We start from the raw sequence: 17,744 nt of genomic DNA on the forward strand, positions 1-17,744 counted from the left end.
CAGAGACACCGGGATACCCTGGCGTCTGACGTAGATGTCGATCTTGCTAGACGCCTGCTCCTGCCAGCAGCAGTACTTGGTCTCGCCATTGCCGAAAGTCCCTGCGACCGTGGTGTCACATGCGGAGTTGACAGCGACGTCGTAGGGTCCGTGGAAAAGCTCGCCATCCGGATAGCAGCCTTGAGCGGCTGCTTGCGAGATTGCCGCGGCGAGCGTGATGAAGATGGTTTGGAACTGCATGTTGCTGGTCGATGGGGCGGAATGATCGGTTTTGGTTGTTGGATCTGATGGAAGGTGCTGGAGTTGTGCTTCGACATCAGTTCAGTCTGGAGCGTTGTTTTATATTAGTTTCGCATGGCCTGCTCGTGGAGGCCGAGGAGCATTTTGTCGCCGCCCAGTACCCTGAACCCGAGCTCCAAGCCTTTTGCTGTTAGTTGTATAAGGCAAGGCCCACTCAAATCGTATTTAAACTTCATCCGACGACGATCATGCCCTTTAGTATAGCCTAGGACTTTCAGATCGAGCAGTAGGACTCATGCCCTAAACGGCGTAAGAATGCAGATTCATTCTGCATAGCAATGCCTAGGCACTAGTTGTAGAGTGGATCGAGCTAGTAAGTGTTGTTTAGTATGCCGTGTCTTAGTGCACGTTGACTCTTCGCCACATCTCGCTTTCAAAAGAGCTATAAGGCTGCATGCAGTCTTGGCTCTGGGAAACGGCTGTGTCCACGACTAGCCATCTTTGCGAAGAGCAATTGGGTCTAGTCCAGCTCGTCCTTTCCGCGGCACCACGTAATACACCTACGCTGGGTGGAACTCAGGCGTGATGAAGAAACCGATCGAAGAGGTCCAAGCCATGGCAATGTTGAACGAACGTCGAGCGCGGATCAAAAGGCACGGATGCCCTTAGTATCGATGAGATCAGCATGCTCGAGTCGAGCCAGTTCCAACGGCAGTTGACGAAGGAAATTCATATGGTGCTGTTGCCCATTCTCCTGTCGATTTGCTCACACGCCATCCAAACCCGCCCAGCCAGAAGACGCAGGATCCCAATCAAAGAACTGACTGAAATCCATATCCGTTCCCAGCGGATCCATCATACCCGGCAGTCCCAAACTCCAATCCATCTGCACTGGCATCTCAAAGTCCTGCAGTCCTGCATCATCAAGCTGCTGGTCATGCTCCGGGCCCTTTGGCGTCTGTCCCGTCCTTCTGCGCTGTATAGCTTCCACGATACTCGGCAGAACCTCAATAGGATTGCCGAGCTCTCTTACGGCCTTCTCCCTCGCCTCCCAAGCCTGCAACACTGACCTCGAGAACAGCTTGAACCCCAAATTGACATCGGTGTCACTCTTGAACCTCGCCTCACAATTTTCGCTCATGGCCCTCCACGCCCTCTCTGCAGGTTCTGCGAGCGGCCGTTTCTGCAAATCGCTGACGATGTGCATGTACGAGGGGAAAGGGAAGTTGAAATAGAGTTGCCAGAAGAAACCCTTAGTTAAGAGCGAGGAGGCGAGTCTGGTGTCGCAGTCTAGGATTGTGATGGCATGAATTATCGCTGCATCTCGCTGGGTGGTTGTTTGAGGAGTTTGGGAGCGAGAGGCTAGGGAGTAGTGTTCGTAAAGACGGTACTTGGCGAGGAAGCCTCGGGCGGTCCAGATTGTGAGGTAGTGGATGGGGTTCTCCGGGTTGCAAAGGGAGAAGTACTTATTTTCGAGGGCTTGATGGATCTCGTCCAGGGTTCGACTTGTATGGTTCGGACGACCTTTCCATACTTCGGGCGTAGGACCGTTACAGTCGAGGTAGGAGGCGCTGTGGCGGGCGTGATTGCCGAGTTCGCTGCAGACGACGGCGTAGAGGGCTTCGGTTGGGATACGATGAGCGGTTGGAAGGGATGTCATTTCAGGGCGAATATCGAAGTCATTTACGTTGAGGGGCGGTTTGCAGTTCCAGGTTGGTGCGAGCATGGTGGCTTTCATGTCCGACATTTCGCAAATGCGGTTGTCGAAGAGGACTAGAGCCCACCAAAGTCTACGATGTAGTTCTGCTTCGAAGGGTGAGCATTTTGCGTTTGATGATTCGGTATGGATGCCCATGCGTTGGGCGAGGCGGATGGCGACGCCGAGGAGGGCTCCCAGAGATCGTGGATCAGTATTCGATCTGACTGACACCTAGGGTTGAAACTGTCAGTATCACAAATTCCCGCCGGCGATAAACATCTTACCAAGTAGAGAAAGAGCGAAACAAGGCAATCCAAGTCCGTAGCTCTAAGTATGCGACAGTTCTGCAGCGATTGCTGGCATGCCAATTGATACCTTGAAAGAAGCTCCTCTTTCGGCGAGGCGAACAAGGACTTGCACTCATCGTCTTGTAGGCTCACGATTGCCACGCAGTATATGCTGAACATCAGTGCCTCCAATGGTGGGTGGATCGAGGTGACATCGGCCGCCGCATCAAGCAGCCGTGACTGCAGCGTTGGAGTATGTGTGACTTTGAGGATTGGATTGACATTGTCCAGGTAGATCTGCCAGAGCCGGAAGATGTGCACCTGCGGTGGATGAAGTGTCGAAAGTGGTCCATCTGACTTGCTCGAGCCGAAGAAAAGCAGATCGTTATTGTGGAAGAGCTGGTCCAGCGCCTTCTTGACCGTTGAGTATCGCATCTTGCCTTTGGCAGCGTAGTCGATGTGGGTGATGTCGATGTCGTCTTCGTCCTCTTCGAATTCGCCGTCACTGGACTTGGCCCAAGCGTATCAGTAGGTGGGAGTCTGTTTCAATGTGTTCGTCATACCGCATGGTTCATAACTTGCCAAATATCGATCCCATCGCCAGGCTTCTCGTCAATGGGATCATCTTTTCGAACGTCTACAATTGATTCAGGGGTCGGCCCAGTGTTCTCTGCATTGTTTGGCTCATGGTCGGCTTCGGAGGCTGCTTCGCTTGCTGCACTTGGATGCAATGGTTCGAAAGGTATGTTGTGCTGCCGCAGAAGGCTCTCGTATTGCCTGACACGCTGCAGAAGATATCGCTCCGGGAATCTACGCTTCCGTTGTCGGGGTGCAAGAGATGCTGGTGTGCATTCGGCCTGAACACCCACCCGGACACAATTGCTGCAGGGATAGCTGCGGTCGCACTTGACTTTACGTTGCTGGCAGCGGACGCAGGCGAGAAGTCTTTGTGGTTTCTGCTGGATCTTGGTATTTTGTGACATGATTGCTTCTTGCCATTAGCATCCAGATGTATGCTTTGATTGATGATTGTGGTGTCGTGGGTATTGAAGACGTCGTAGAGGAGAAGGTACGCCAGAAGTCGTCATCGGAAACTTCTGAAGTCCGTTCGGCTTCGCAGGATTGTCCGAGGATGATGTTGATCTCTGACACTCAGATCAGCCATCTTTTTCACTCAAGACCTCTCATTAACTAGCAGAGGTCTTAAGAGCGAGCTCTTTCTGAGTAGCGATATTTGGGCACTAGTACTGTCATTGGGGAAACATGTTGGGCGATTCGTGGCTTCGAGAAACGGCCTGTCGATGTGTTGAACATCTTCCACGAACGCTCCTGGCTGCTACCTTCTCCAATACATTGGTGTTGGCTACTCACTGGTCGTGATGGAGTGTTTTGGTTGGCATTCGACCCATCGCCCAGTACATTGTCGGGAGAAACAAGCCGTAGATTCTGGCGACTGTGCACTCTGCTGAGAATGGTCTGGAAATGGCGGTGGTTGCAGCAGTATGTCTACCTACACACTACTTCTTCTTCTTCTTCTTCTTCTTCTTCTTCCGCTCTATTCCATATAAGGTGTCGTTGCAGAGGGGATTGTTGTGATGGGAAGTGACAGTCGAAAAGGAGGAGGAGATCTGTTTACAGAGGGGCTTGTCAGGAGCGAATCAGGAGCGGGTTGGGTTGGCCGGCGACTTGGCGGGCCAGAAATTGCGGGTTTTGCATCGGGCGCGTTTTCTAATCCTCTTCATATCGACACCGTAATCCATCGCCCTCCATCGCCTCGTCGCCCGCCTCATTTGGGCCGCCATTTGTGCTGCGAGCTGCCAGCTGCTGGGCCTCCTTTTCGTCTCCTGATATCGCCTCAAAACACGCCGGCGCCCGCGTCTCCTCCAGCACCACGCCGGCACCATCACCGCCGCCGCCAGGATGCCGCGCCCGCCGGACAACTACACGCACTCGCAGTTCGAGATGATCGAGTCGGAGCACCAGGGCGACACGGTGCAATGCGTGCACTGCCGCAACTGGACGGGCTCGATCAAGACGCTGAACCGCAAAAAGGCCCATCTGCTCAACTGCCCGCAGTACGCGCAGTGGCGCGAGGCGGGAAATGGACAGGACTTGGCGCCCCCTAACAAATACCAGAAGCGCGACAGCTCCACCCTAAACGCCTGGGACCGCGGAGACGAAAGGTACGTCCGATACCGGTACATACCTCACTGTAACCCCGCCAAGCCCCATCCGTCGACGTTTATTGCTCCAAAAGATATGCCGTGACTGACTGCAATATCGTTACAGCGCCATCAATCCGTACCTGCAGTCGTCGCCTTTCAACGAAGGCCCCAACTACACGCCGCAGATGAGCGTCCGCGGACGCAATTTGGGTAAGGCAGTCGATTGTCGTTGTCAATGAACTGCTGCTAATATTGATTTAGACACCGCCAAGGTTCCACATAATCCCATCAATTATTGACTGATTCATTGATTGAACTAACAGTCGGCAGTACTTCGATGAATTCTGGGACGACTCATCCGCCCAGAAGGTGAGTGACGACGTTCATTTGTTCCCCGAGGCTTGGTGGCGAGGCGATCTCCACACCAACCTCAGCGCCCCTTCAACCCCTTCGAACGCTACCTTTCCAGCAATGCCGACTTCTTCGAATAGTGCATGCGAGTCCGATGCCTCTCCTGCGGATACGTCCGAGCCAAAAACACCACCCGCCAAGTCGAGCATCTTGCTCAGTGCCAGTCGTTCCTTAACTCGACTGAAGGCCAAGCTGCGTTGGCAGCGGGCGAGATCGAGTTCACCCCTGCTCAGGGCCGAGCATCTTACGGAGGAGGTAATGATATCTGGCGCGGAGGAGCTCCCAATCCCAATCTTCAAGTGGGCTCGGGCTCTCAGTCACGCTCAGTCGCCGGCAACATCGGAGGATCCCAGCGCATGCCACCGCCCGGCCGACAAGCCCCATCTCTAGTCAGCCATCTCCTCAACAAGTGGCCCGAGAAGCCGCAGAAAGCGATCCAACAGAAGTTCTTTTCTCATGCTGGATGCGGCACACTCTCTGCTGGCGCTCTCGCAAACTGGCTTGGACAGAATAGTCATATCTCTCGCGCCATGATTGGCTTCATTGGCTCGCTCATTGGCAAAGTTCGCCTCCCCGAGCACTCCCCCAACAGCAAGTTCAACACTCAATACCGTGCTCTGGACCTTCTCATTTCGACTGTCAGCAACCTACGCAAGGAAATCGATTTCATCGAGAATACCAAGCGAAAGTACGCATTGCACAGTGATGGCGAACCACCATCGCCGATCACCAAGGCGTACGTCGACCTCCTCGCTAGTGCCGCGAGTGCCCACTCAAGCTTGCTGGAAGGCATGGTGGCTCTTTGGGTGACTGAACATGTAAGTTTACATCCCACTGGATCAAGTTATTGAGTATACTGACAACATGGCAGTGCTATTACGCTTCTTGGCAGTACGCTTCGACCTTTTCGACCACCGTCCCCTCTTCCAACTACTCCGTCCCTTCATACCTCACCGGCGGCATGGACCCCTATGGCAGCTCCTCCGTCTCCCGGCCCAACAACAGCTCTGATCAACACGTCTCCGCCCTCCAAGAAGCACTCATCCCCAATTGGACCTCTCGCGAGTTTAGTAAATTCGTAGACGCATGCAAAGCCATCGTCGACGAGCTGGCCAATGCTGAGACGACTGGCAGCGGCAGAGAACAACTCACCAGATGCGAGTCTCAGTACCAGCAAGTCATCTTCCTGTGGGAACGTATCTGGCCGGAGGTGGATGGTCTTGGAGAAGAAGAGGATTTGGCAGATGGCGACCACGACACATCTCACACTGGTGGACGACCTCAAAGCGGCGCAGGGCCTTCTGGCACCAACGGCAACAACGCCAACAAGTCTGATCCCATCGAGATCGGCGACGACGAAGATGACGATGACGACGACGGTGCAGACGGCAACGACGATGCACCCATGGAGTCGGTCGATTCGCCTTATGGAGGGACTGGACTTGGCGCCGTGCATGCTGCGAACCAGGCTGTCTGATATCTCTTTGCTCTTTCCTCTACTTTCACATCATTCCGGCACAGCTTCATTATTCCATCGACAGGGAGAGGAGGAGGCGTCTGTACACTAGTCATACCCCGGGAGCAATCTTCCTACAGTTCTGTACAAATACACACAATACAACACAACAACATCCACATCCACGTCTCACACTCATCCTCATACTCAAACCCCGTTGCACGAACTCCAACTATCAACCTTCACCCCTTGCTCTCGAACCCCTCGCTCGACCTCCACACATACCAACCTCTTCTCAACCCCATCCAAGCCTCCTCCCACCCACCCCTCCCACACATCCACCCCACCCCCCGCTCGCCACACCTTCCCCGCTCACTTAATCCACCCCCCACCCCCGGCCGTCCCAGCAACCATATTCCAAAACCCCTTACTCTTTCCCTTCTTACTCCCATCCACCGGCTCACCCTTCCCAAACACCTTACTATCCATCTCGGCCTTCAAATCCGGATTGATCCCCTTCGCGCGGAGTTTCTCTCGCTCGGCTTGTTGCGCGGGCGTGTAGGAGGACTCGGGCGGGGTGTAGCTGGGGGGCGAGGTGGAGGGGGTTATGCCCCATTTTGCGGCGGGGTCGGGGAGGTCTTTGCGCGAGGAGGAGGAGGAGGGTTGAGACATTTTGCGGTGTTGGTGCTCGTGCTCTGTGGGTTGTGCTGTGCTGTGCAGGTTGGGTTGATGATATCTGTTCGGAGATGGTAGGTTTTTGCTCTGTTTCAGTCGAGCAGTCTCCTTTCTCTTCGCTTTAACACCACCCAGAACTCCAACCCGCGACTCTCGCCAATATATACTTTCCCTCCCATCACATTCCCCACAGCCACTCAGAGAACACACGACCATCAAATCCTTCGCTCACAAACTGCGCCTTGCAATGATGTAATATTCCCCAGATTTTCTTGGCTCATCGGCTTGCTACAATAGGAAGCTGCTGTTTTGGGAAGGCTTGGTATGGCTTTGTGGGCCCGATGTCCCGATTGCGAGGTTCGGCGTTGACTTCACTTCTTTCTTCAGCTTTCGGGATTTAGAGCGTTGTTGATGAGGTTTTGGAGGATTTTGATAAGAAGAAGGGTCTGGAGAGGGGGTGTTTTGTCTGTGGTCTTTATACTGCGTTTTTTCTATCTCTGCTTCCTCGCTTATTGTTTATCCGGTTAATTCTTCCTTATTCGATGCTTGGGCAGTGCATTGGTGTAGAATATCGGCAATTGGCATTCACAGCTGTTCATGAAACGACAAGCCGACGACTTCTTCATACCGGTCTTCGCGGCTCTTGACAGGCAAGATCCGGATGGAAGGCTTGACGAAGGATTTTCGATATCGCCAGGAGGTAAAACTGACCCTGGCTCCCAGTTTGCGAGTCCTGTATCTCCATGTCCTCTTTCTGTCTCTCCTCCGTACCTTCATACTCGCAGACATGAATCTTCCTCGCCAGGATTCCTCTCTGTGAGCAATCCACGATCGGATGAGAAGCTCGACAACTGGTCTCTTCTCCATCTGGATGCATTGTGTGATCTGCCCTTTAGGATTGCGCACTATGTGCTTGCGACTCCTCTTCGTGTCTTCTCGCAAGATTTCCAGCACTCTACCTTAAGTGATAAGCTGGCGGGTTATCCATGCGAAGCTTGATTGAGCTTGACTGGCAATATATTGATGAGAGTTCGGAAGAATCGTCCCTCGTCCCCTCGTTCTGGTCTCCCAAAAGGAGGCATCGGCTCGCTGCGAACGCAATCGCAATTCACACGGCGAGGCCGATAAAACCAACACGCGGGAAAGCTCTCATAGTGCTCCTGTCTCCGCGGCGAGAAGTCCATAGCCCCTCTGTCCATGCAGGTGGAGAGCAACATGCGCCAAAGAACACTAGACGCCGCCAAAGAACCGGTCAGGTGCAGGAGCATCTCCATGCTTCATGTCCGCGCATTCCGCGCTTGCTGCTCCCCTCTTTGTCTCTCCTCCATGTCCTCAGCAAACATTCTCAGAGCACCAAGTGACTCTGCATGGCACAGTAGCATCTCTCGCTGACTGGGAATGATGCCAGTTTCATGGTATTCAACCGCAAGTGAGACGTCCACAAGCAAGTACAGCTCATCATGAAGGCGCTCGTTCGCAAAGGCTTCCACATAGGACATCATCCTCATCCAGGCGCTGCCGTGTCCAGTCTTGCCAAAAGCCCTCCGGCATCGCCCATGCCCGCAATCATCTTCGCGGCAAGAGTATATCATCAAGAACGCATGGATGCACTCGTGCAGCAGAATACTGATGATGCTGGTGAAATGGTCATCCACCCACATAAGGCAGTTCTTCGATGGATCCACTTCAGTCACCGCCCAGTATCTTGACGCCAGATCCGCGGTCCTCGCAGAATTTTTTCTCGCGCCTCGAGTCCCTCGTTCCACTCGAACTTGACGCGCTTGAGCTTGCCGAAGAAGAAGATGTTGCTGATGAGCTTGATGAGCCTGTCCATCTCACGAACACTCGGCACTCGCGATCTATCCTCGCTCCTTCGAAGGTCGCGCTCGAGACGAGCCTTGAGCCGCTGCCATTTCCGAAGCAGGCGGCGCTGGCGAAGGCTGAGCGTGGCCAGGTTCGACACGACCGCAGTTGCGAGTACTGATGGGCGATGGCTTTCTCGTTGGAGAACGAGTTTCGCTTTTCCGCGCCTGGATATGCGGAAACATGGGGCGTGAGCAAAGCCAGAGTTCGAGGTCGAGTGTGCCTGCTTATGCTGTTAGCTTTGACGTTTCATCTCCGGTACTACAATGCTGACCATCGCATTGATATCTGCTATTCGAGCTTGGTCACTGCGAATGTCGGGGAGAAGACTGGTTGTAAGTGGTATGTTTGAGCCTGCGGGTGGCTCAATTATGCGGCTGACGGGATGCGTGGGCTGGACATGTGAGCGCCAAGCAACGGGACCTTTCAGCGCATCGGCGCTTTGTTGGACGATGAGCTCCTCGAAGACGAGATTCGAGAAGAGACTGATAGATGTATTGGAAGTATAGTTCTTCATTGTCCTCTGGAGATATACTCACAGTCCCATGTCACTTGATGGGACCAACGTTTCACATACTTTAGGAAGGAGCGGCCACATGTCATCGCATATGCTGGGAAACTCGCTTTGAAAAATACACCATACCCCCAGAACTATGCACCAGAGCTTCCGTCTTGTCTGTTGTCGAGCATGTCTAGACTTGCCAGATCTCAGAGACACAACGTTGACTCTGCCTCTGGAGACATTTTGGAAGGGCCAATGACACTGGAAGAAGACGATGACTTTAACGATGAGCTGAACAGCAGATCTTTACATGAGACCAACAACGCCTTCAGAGAGTTTCACCAACAATGGATCTGACTATGTGGTTCTTCCTTCCGTCCAATGCCTATGGATCCGTCGGTTCTTGGGAAGTACAGCGACGACCTGTGCCATTCTGGCAGTCTCTATGTTGGCCGACGTCTCCTGCTCAGCCGTACGCGCACAAGTTCTCTGCGATCAACCTCGCTCGTAACCAAGCTTTGTATTTGTCCACAGAGCCGGCAATCACTGTGGTACGAAGCAGGCGTCTACTTGCCTTGCGCATATTTTCATCAGTAGTGGCTGAAAAAGCCATTTTATCCAAACCTGTGGCCGTTACTGATATATTCGAGTAGCAGCGCATGGTCTCCACTACACCTTCGACAATGAGCGGTTTATGATGGAGCCCGGGTATCCCCATTTGGATTCGTATCTTCAAAGTCTGCTTGGCAAGAACAGTCGAAAAGCTTGAGGCTACCTGAAGTGAAGCTGCAGTCTTGCTTCAGTTCTGGCGAGACATGATATCTATACTTTATGCGCACTCATTTTCGGCCTCGGCTCTTCTCTCGTTGCGCAATGCAGAGCTCGCATGGAGTCGCTCTCCGGACCTGATGAGGTTGAGGACCAGGAGCGATCGTTTCGAAATTCACTCATCAGGCTTTGGGCTAAACCGTTTTAGCTGGCGGCGCCGAATCTTCAATTGGAAGCTGTAAGCATCCGCAATCCCGCCGCTCATCAAAATTTGCATCAACCACAAGTCGGCATGGTATATCACCAGGCTCACCGGGGGGCCGCTCGGACAGAAGGAAGATTTCGACTCTGTCTTACCACCGAGCAAGGTCACCATGCAGCATTCCTCAGCCACAGGCTCATCTAGTGGCCGGCGCCGACCTCCAAGAGCATGCTCAAACTGCGCGAAGCGAAAAGTTAGTTGCGACAAGGTAGGTTGTCCCACTTTAGTACACGGTGCACGACATAGCCTGATGCGTGAGGCGTAGATCAGGCCGTCATGTACACGGTGTGTTCGGCAGAAACTCCGCTGCCAATACGCATTTGGGGGCAGCTCGTCCGATGGTGCGGTGGTGATTATTGGTGGGTTCATTGCCCAATGAATCTGTGCGCTTCTGACGAATGATCATAGATGAAACTCCTTCTGTGATCGCGGAGAACTCAAATACAGAAGCAAGAATTGACGAAGCTGCTGCGATTCCGGCCCGTCTGCAAAGGTTGGGCGATCTAATCGAGGAATTGGGTAAGGCAACCACCACATATTATTTCTTTCCCTGTTCCAACATCCACAATACCAAATATGTGTACTGACTTGTAGAGACACAGTCCCACAGCAAAATGATGATAGCGCTACATCCGCGGAGATGGCTTCCTTGGCGCTTGACAAAGACGCCAACTATCATCGCTACTTACACCGTGGGTCTCAGATGAAGAGCAGGTATCTGTCTCCTTCGTCATTTGCCCTTATCAGCAACGAGGTAAAAAAGTTCCTCCGATGTGACTTGAGTGTCACTGACGCTTCGACCGATCTCATCTATCAACGATCTATTGAGAGCACAACAGCGGCAGTCCAACAACCACACCGAAGAACCCGGCCTTGACTCATCCAGACCAAACTCAACAAGTCCAGTCGCAAGTAGTCATTCTGGCAGTGGGAAAGTGGCACGTCCCTACGGCGACATATTCCCTCGAGCTCCAACTTGGTCTCTTCTGGACTACCGGGCCACGAGTGGCGTTTCTTCATCCTTGGATGAGGTTCTTGTAGAGCTGCCCACGAGTGAGCAGTGTGACATGCTCACCTGGGCGTACATGGTCGGCTTTCACCCTATGATGCCAATCATAGATGTGCCCGATTTCTTCAGTAACGTCCATCAACTTCACGAAAGGTACATCTCAACACCTTCTTCGTTTAATACCATCTAATTTGTTGTAGCAGAGCCAAGCTGCGTACAGATTTAAAAGTTTCGACACATTTTCTGTCTTTACTGATGGCAGTCCTCTTTGCGGGAAGCGTTGTTTGCCCACGAAGTCGACTGCAGCAAACTTTCGGGCACAGAGGCAGGGAACGCCTATCCTCACGTCTCTACAACCTCGCTATCTCTGCAATTAGAGGAAGCGATTTCCCGCAAATCCCATCACTCCAATCACTGGCTGCATATATGATTGTCGACACCACCTGGTTGCGTGAAGAGCAGCCTCTTACTTGCTGCTCTTTCGTGGGTGTTGCCTATCGAGTGGCACAGATCCTCGGTAAGGCCGGGCTGAGCGATGTTCCAGCCAACATTCGCTGATATTGTATCAGGGTTGCATGAGGATCCGGTCAACTTTCAAAACATCTCAGATCAGGAAGCACGACTTCGTCGCCACCTCTGGTGGACCTTGATCGCTATCGATGCACAGGTGGCTCTTGCTGCTGGCCTTCCTCCACTTATCCCCAGCAAAATCTACGATGTTCAATCTATAAGCGAAGCCTTGGAGGCTGGAAAACACAGCGGCGATGAGAAAATGTCTGCTTCGCCTATGGTTGCAGGCTCCCCAACAACCTTGTTCATCTCCGGCAAATATGCGTTCTACAAGCAAGCCAGCAACTTTCTCCATGCCATACACAAACATGTACTCGACGAGAAAGATGTGGACAAGATCCTCGACCTCACGCACGGCATTCAACAAGACATGGAATCGTACAAGACGGCCATCACAGCTGTCCAATTTGAGGGCAATACCCAGACTGAGCCTGGAGAAGAGGCCACTAGCAACCCTTTCTTTGCTGACTTGGCCAGAATGGTACTGTCCATGTATGCAGCAAAGCCTTATGCGATCATGTATGGTCCCCTTCGTCGCCACGGTCTTCTGGAGTCTCTGCGTCACAAAGAACCAAAGTGAGTGATACCGCTGTCTCAGATCATGAAACATATCATTAACCCGCTGAGTAGTGCCATGATGAACTGTCGAGAATATCTTCACCGATTTCTACAGCTAACTCAGAAAGACGAATTTCAACCTTGGCACTGGTCCTGGCCCGGCAGGCATCAACCGCTTCACAGCATTATGGCGCTCATCACAGACTTGGACGAATCACCAGATGCGGCTTTCGCCAACGAGACTAGAGAGCTGATCGATCTTGCTCTGTCGATGTGTGGATGCGACAACTTGAGTAGCGGCGTAATCTCGAACGAGGACGGCGAGCCAGACGTTAGGCCGTTGAAAGACTCGGGAGGACAGGAGGTATGGAACTTCATCCGGCATGCACGAGACAGGTGCTGGGAACGAGCAGGCCTCGACCTAGATGAGCTTCATTGCCCTCGTAGTGTTCAACAGATCCGGTTCCAAGGCTTTGCTTTCAGCGAGAATGTCGATGAGTTTCTGCAGACGCCGACCGAAGGCGCTTGGGATCAGGTGCCATTCTCAAGCGATGAATGGGCGTTCCTCAGCCAGAATACTCTAGACCTTGACTGGGAGCTGAAAACACATATGGAGTGAGGTATAGACAGCGTTTGGAGTTGTGTGGGCATTCGATACATAGCCGTACTCGGAAAACAGTCTCGCTGGTCGAGGCTGGGGAAGAGTGCGAACATCCAGTCTTCAGAACATATACAAGACACAAGACATAAAGACAGCCCCGAAAACACCGCGCCGTAGGGATCCCAAGGTTTGCAAACTCACATGGTTGACGATTAATGGAACACATTTACTGGAGCTCGGGAGAGTGGATCTCCTGGTGCGTTCCTGGATCTTACAGTCCTCTTCAGGATCCTCGGCCCCGTTGCTCATTGGAATTGTTCGTGATGACCTGGCGGATGCGGCCCGAGATTGAGCTCGGAGCTCAAGGCACTTGAAATGGCAGCCGTGCCTCGAGAGCTTGCTCGTCACAGACGTTCAGCTTTTTGTCGTGACACAGGGTTCTCTCTTTCACTGTGTCGACTTCAATCCAGACGCTTGTAGCAGCCTCGTCGTCAATATGGCAGCAGTATATGGCTTCAAGGGATGATTTCACAACATGCTGACTGTCTAGCAGCTCAGCACCTCATACGATCCGCTCTACACCTTGGCTGAAGGTAAATGCTCTTTACACCTACTGAGCCGCAACATTACGGCTGATAATCTTGGAAGGCCAGCCATGTGCGGATCCTGGTTCAGCACAAGAAGTGCGATTGCAGTCCGGCAATGGAGGACTGGCGGTTCTCAGTGACACTCAATTGATCGAAGTTCTTGCTCACTTCTCTCGAGAACGTATTCCCGAGCGGTATCGACATCACAAGAAGTTGGACTGATCAAGTTACTGATCTGAAGTAGCATGGTTCACGCAAAAGCTGCCGGAGCTTTCGGTCACTTCGAGGTTCTTGAAGATATCTCGGATCTGACAGACGCCCACTTTCTCACTGGCGTTGGGAAGAAGACCAAAGTCATGACGAGAATATCCACGGTGGGCGGCGAGAAAGGCTCTTCGGACACGGTGCGGGATGTTCGAGGATGGTCCATCAAGTTCTACACCGAAGAAGGGAACCACGACTTCGTCTTCAATGACCTCCCAGTCTTCTTCCTCCGAGACCCCATCAAATTCCCGAGCATGAACAGGAGCCACAAGAAGCATCCAAGGACTAATGTGCCGGACAACACAATGGTTTGGGATTACCATGTCAACAATCCAGAAGGCATTCACGCTCTCATGCAGCTTTTTGGCCAGCGTGGGATTCCTGCGTCTCTGCGACACATTGCTGGCTATGGCGTGCACACGTACAGTCTGACGAAGGCTGATGGAAGCTTGGCGTACATCAAGTGGCACCTCAAACCTGAAGGCGGCGTGAAAACACTAGACGCAACAACTGCGCTCCATCTCGCAGGCACTGAGCCGGACTACCATGTCAAAGACCTGTTCAATGCCATAGAGCGTGGAGATTCTCCAACCTGGCTCTTATATGTACAAGTTATCAAGCCAGAGGAGGTTGCAAAAGCTTCCATCGATATCTTCGACAACACCTTTACATGGCCGCACGAACAGTATCCTCTCAGGAAGATTGGCCGCTTGACCCTGGATCGCAACGTAAGTTCAAGGCACCCAATGAGTGCATGCTTAGGCATTGCTGTGCTGATATATTGGGCAGCCTGACAACTACTTCCAAGACATCGAGCAAGCAGCATTCTCACCATCCAATATGGTCCCTGGCGTCGGGCCATCCGCTGATATGGGTGAGCATAACGAAACAGAAACTTCACATCAGAGGCATTAGCTAATGGGATGTCCTAAAGTGCTTCAGGCTCGCATGTTCGCCTATCCAGATGCTGCTCGGTACAGACTCGGCGTCAACTACCAGCAACTCCCCTCGAATCGAGCGCATGTTCCGGTGTACAACCCCTACGAGCGCGATGGCAAAGCTCGAATCGACGGAAACTACGGATTATATAAGGTCAGAATTGCGTCCGTTGAGAGTGAGCAATCGCCATGCGATCCCTACACACGAACACTGGAACGGCAGAGTGCAAGTATACTCCACTGGTGTCACGGAGAAAGATTTCGAGCAGCCACGTATTCTGTGGGAGATGATAAGGAAGGAGGGAAGTGCAGAGCAGTTCATGGATAATATCTGCCCAACTCTAGTCGACGTTGGGCCCATGCTGCAAGAACAGGTGTATTGTAAGTCGAAATTGGAGCGTTCTTCAGTCGCATCTGCTGACAGTCGTGATAGCATACTTCTCTCGTGTTGAGGCCGGCTTAGGCGATGCGATCAAAGAGGGCGTGAAGAAGCGATCAAACTAAGAGTGACTATCTGGAGAAAACAACGACGGAGGTGGTTCAGTCTAGCGATTTCCTCGTTTCTGATCATATCACAGCCTTGGCCGTTATCATCGAAGTGGCAAGATAAAAGCACAGTTTCCTCATCCCATTTACCATCGCGGACTTTGCCTCGATAGCCTCAGTCCATTTTCTCTCGACTCTTCTTGAGACACGGATATATCTTCGGCCCACAGCGACTTCTCATCAAGTATGAAATATCGCAAGCTGTCGAGTACATCATGAATGATATCAGCATTCCGCTTCTCTTTGTAAGATCCTGCGATGACAACGATCCATCATCTCCATAGTTCGTCACGATCTTGTTCTCTCGCTCATTGCATGGTCTTGAAGGAATCTAAGAGCTGAAGTCGGCAACAAGCTTTCTCCGTCTGGTTCCGTGCTGCTGCTGTGGAGCCTTGAACGCTTTAGTGAGCGGCCCCGAAGCCTTTCTTTCCCACGCCGCATCCGTTCACATACTGCAACGGGTTTCTAATTCGTTGAGTCTCACCAGCTACGCAGCTCGCGAGACAGAACGAGTGGGGACTAGCAAGACTAAGCTGACGCAAGGATTTACGGCGAGAGCTCAGCTATTGAGCATGAGCTCTGTGGTGGCTCCTGCAAGGCTCAGCTTTGGGACTGCTTGCCATTGGACACTACCACGACTTGAGAACCAATCCCCTCAGAAGGACATCTTGGACATGCCAACATGCCGTGGTATTGGCCCTTTCGAGCTCCCTCGAGCACTACCTTCGTAAAACAGCCACCCATCACGATGATGAGGGCAGCTACTCCCAGGGACTGAAAAGGATCGGTGCAGGTTGCCGGTTTCCGTGGCCCAGTCAGGATTCTTGGCCTCAACATCCATAGTGCAAGCCCCATGGCATACGACAATCGTTACGCTCAAAGTCGAATTCATGGCGACCTCATCTCTGCAGTTTTCAAAGCGACTAAGGCTTTTGGCTTGCTTTACAGCGCTTGGACAGATTGCAAGCTTTGGGGATGAAGGATCCTTTTGAGCTAAAACGAGAGAGCCCCTCTAATCTGTATGGACGCAAACCTCGGCGACGAGCATCACAACCTTCAGTAGTCCGAGGCCCCAAACAAGCCAAGCTCAATCGGAGCAGACTTTATTTGATCCGCTTGGATCTCTTGGAGCCGCTCGTTGCCCATGTATTCATCAATGTCCAGGTCGATGTACCCCGACGAGGCCCATTTCTTTGGCGAGAGGAATAGCGAGCGGCCGTTGATTGACCGATCGCTCAGAATCCGCAGCAGACAGCGACCTCCGTCCTCCGCTGAAGCCAGATCAACCCCACTTCGGCGAACGTGGTCGAATGCTTCTGGTGTCAGAATGTTTGTCTGGACGTACCTGGTTCTTCGGTCAGCAAGGTCCAAGTAATCCAAGAGTCTTAATGACCGTACCATGGCGAGATCATGTTCACTCTACTCCCGTGAAAGTGTGACGTTCTTCGCAAAGAGTGCATAATACCTCTGCTCGCCCACTTGGTCGCCTGATAGCATGGTCCTCGTGGACAGTCGAGAAATGCCGCACCGGACCCGATCAAGACCAGACAAGTGTCTTCCTGGTCATTCGACTGGGTGGTCCCGTTTTGTTTGATGAAGTAATGGGTTGCCAGTTTGGTGGTGAATAACGTCCCTTGCAAGTTGATATCGATCGTAATAAGGTCAGGCTTCGCCGGTCCGTCCTTCTCAAAGGAGAAACTTCGTCTTTGCGAGCTACTCCAGCGTTGGTGACCACGTAGTGGAGTCGTCCCGTACGTGAGAACTTTGCGGCTTCTTCGAATACCCGTACTTGATCCTCCCACTTTCGAACGTCGCAATGGACAAACCTCGTACTAATAAAACAATGTTAGCTTGTCCTTCTTTCGCCGTTGTACTCAAGCAAGTCGCACTTGGTGAGCTGCGACGACAGCTGGCTGCCTCTGACAGGATCGACATCCGCTATGACAACGGCCACACTCGGAAAGGGTCAGCTTGTAGTGTCTCAAATCTAAGATACGATGCTCACCTTGCCGCCGCCAAAGCTCGCACATATGCTTCGCTCAACCCACTGGCTCCTGTAGCTTCAGATCAGACTCTTCTCGAGCGGAATTGCGTGAGATACCGTACCTCCCGTGACGACTGCGGTCTTGCCAGCAAAAACGCTGGTATCTACCTCGCGGGCACAGTTCAACGGCGGATTACTGGGGCTGTACGCCATGGTCAGTCAAGTCGAAGTCGAAAGTACTCTGAGCTTGAGTGTCGGAAAAGCCCATCTTATTATACCTTCCCCTCTTATCATTGCTCATCGACTGGTGTGCGGTAGCGTCGTCCGCGCGCGCCCGCTGAGCAGGGAGTGGAGCGGGG

General features: G+C 52.6%; 6 protein-coding genes across 6 annotated transcripts; 2 read left to right on the plus strand and 4 right to left on the minus strand.

The window, feature by feature from the left end:
• Nucleotides 1-1,006: 1,006 nt before the first annotated feature.
• M409DRAFT_21198 (uncharacterized protein) lies at nucleotides 1,007-3,209 on the minus strand (the record flags this gene model as incomplete). Its single annotated transcript, XM_033805744.1, has 3 exons — nucleotides 1,007-2,170; nucleotides 2,224-2,736; nucleotides 2,790-3,209. The coding sequence occupies 3 exons, from the start codon at nucleotides 3,207-3,209 to the stop codon at nucleotides 1,007-1,009; spliced, it is 2,097 nt and encodes a 698-aa protein (XP_033669337.1).
• Nucleotides 3,210-4,146: 937 nt separating this feature from the next.
• M409DRAFT_53128 (uncharacterized protein) lies at nucleotides 4,147-6,279 on the plus strand (the record flags this gene model as incomplete). Its single annotated transcript, XM_033812278.1, has 6 exons — nucleotides 4,147-4,409; nucleotides 4,516-4,601; nucleotides 4,653-4,663; nucleotides 4,722-4,760; nucleotides 4,883-5,620; nucleotides 5,674-6,279. 6 exons carry the CDS (start codon nucleotides 4,147-4,149, stop codon nucleotides 6,277-6,279), a joined length of 1,743 nt encoding a protein of 580 aa, XP_033669338.1.
• A 351-nt stretch (nucleotides 6,280-6,630) lies between these two features.
• Nucleotides 6,631-6,930, minus strand: M409DRAFT_21200 (uncharacterized protein; the record flags this gene model as incomplete). Its single annotated transcript, XM_033805745.1, has 1 exon — nucleotides 6,631-6,930. The coding sequence occupies one exon, from the start codon at nucleotides 6,928-6,930 to the stop codon at nucleotides 6,631-6,633; it is 300 nt and encodes a 99-aa protein (XP_033669339.1).
• A 1,693-nt stretch (nucleotides 6,931-8,623) lies between these two features.
• M409DRAFT_21201 (uncharacterized protein) lies at nucleotides 8,624-9,313 on the minus strand (the record flags this gene model as incomplete). Its single annotated transcript, XM_033805746.1, has 2 exons — nucleotides 8,624-9,019; nucleotides 9,071-9,313. The coding sequence occupies 2 exons, from the start codon at nucleotides 9,311-9,313 to the stop codon at nucleotides 8,624-8,626; spliced, it is 639 nt and encodes a 212-aa protein (XP_033669340.1).
• A 4,128-nt stretch (nucleotides 9,314-13,441) lies between these two features.
• M409DRAFT_65431 (uncharacterized protein) lies at nucleotides 13,442-15,307 on the plus strand (the record flags this gene model as incomplete). Its single annotated transcript, XM_033816507.1, has 6 exons — nucleotides 13,442-13,478; nucleotides 13,715-13,847; nucleotides 13,898-14,645; nucleotides 14,707-14,791; nucleotides 14,852-14,948; nucleotides 15,010-15,307. 6 exons carry the CDS (start codon nucleotides 13,442-13,444, stop codon nucleotides 15,305-15,307), a joined length of 1,398 nt encoding a protein of 465 aa, XP_033669341.1.
• Nucleotides 15,308-16,457: 1,150 nt separating this feature from the next.
• On the minus strand, nucleotides 16,458-17,598 carry M409DRAFT_65432 (uncharacterized protein; the record flags this gene model as incomplete). The annotated part of the gene is made up of 6 exons (XM_033816508.1): nucleotides 16,458-16,746; nucleotides 16,800-17,083; nucleotides 17,119-17,233; nucleotides 17,291-17,356; nucleotides 17,407-17,455; nucleotides 17,508-17,598. 6 exons carry the CDS (start codon nucleotides 17,596-17,598, stop codon nucleotides 16,458-16,460), a joined length of 894 nt encoding a protein of 297 aa, XP_033669342.1.
• Nucleotides 17,599-17,744: the final 146 nt, after the last annotated feature.

The sequence above is a fragment of the Zasmidium cellare genome (genome assembly GCF_010093935.1).
Source record: "Zasmidium cellare ATCC 36951 unplaced genomic scaffold M409scaffold_12, whole genome shotgun sequence".
Lineage (NCBI taxonomy): Eukaryota > Fungi > Ascomycota > Dothideomycetes > Mycosphaerellales > Mycosphaerellaceae > Zasmidium > Zasmidium cellare.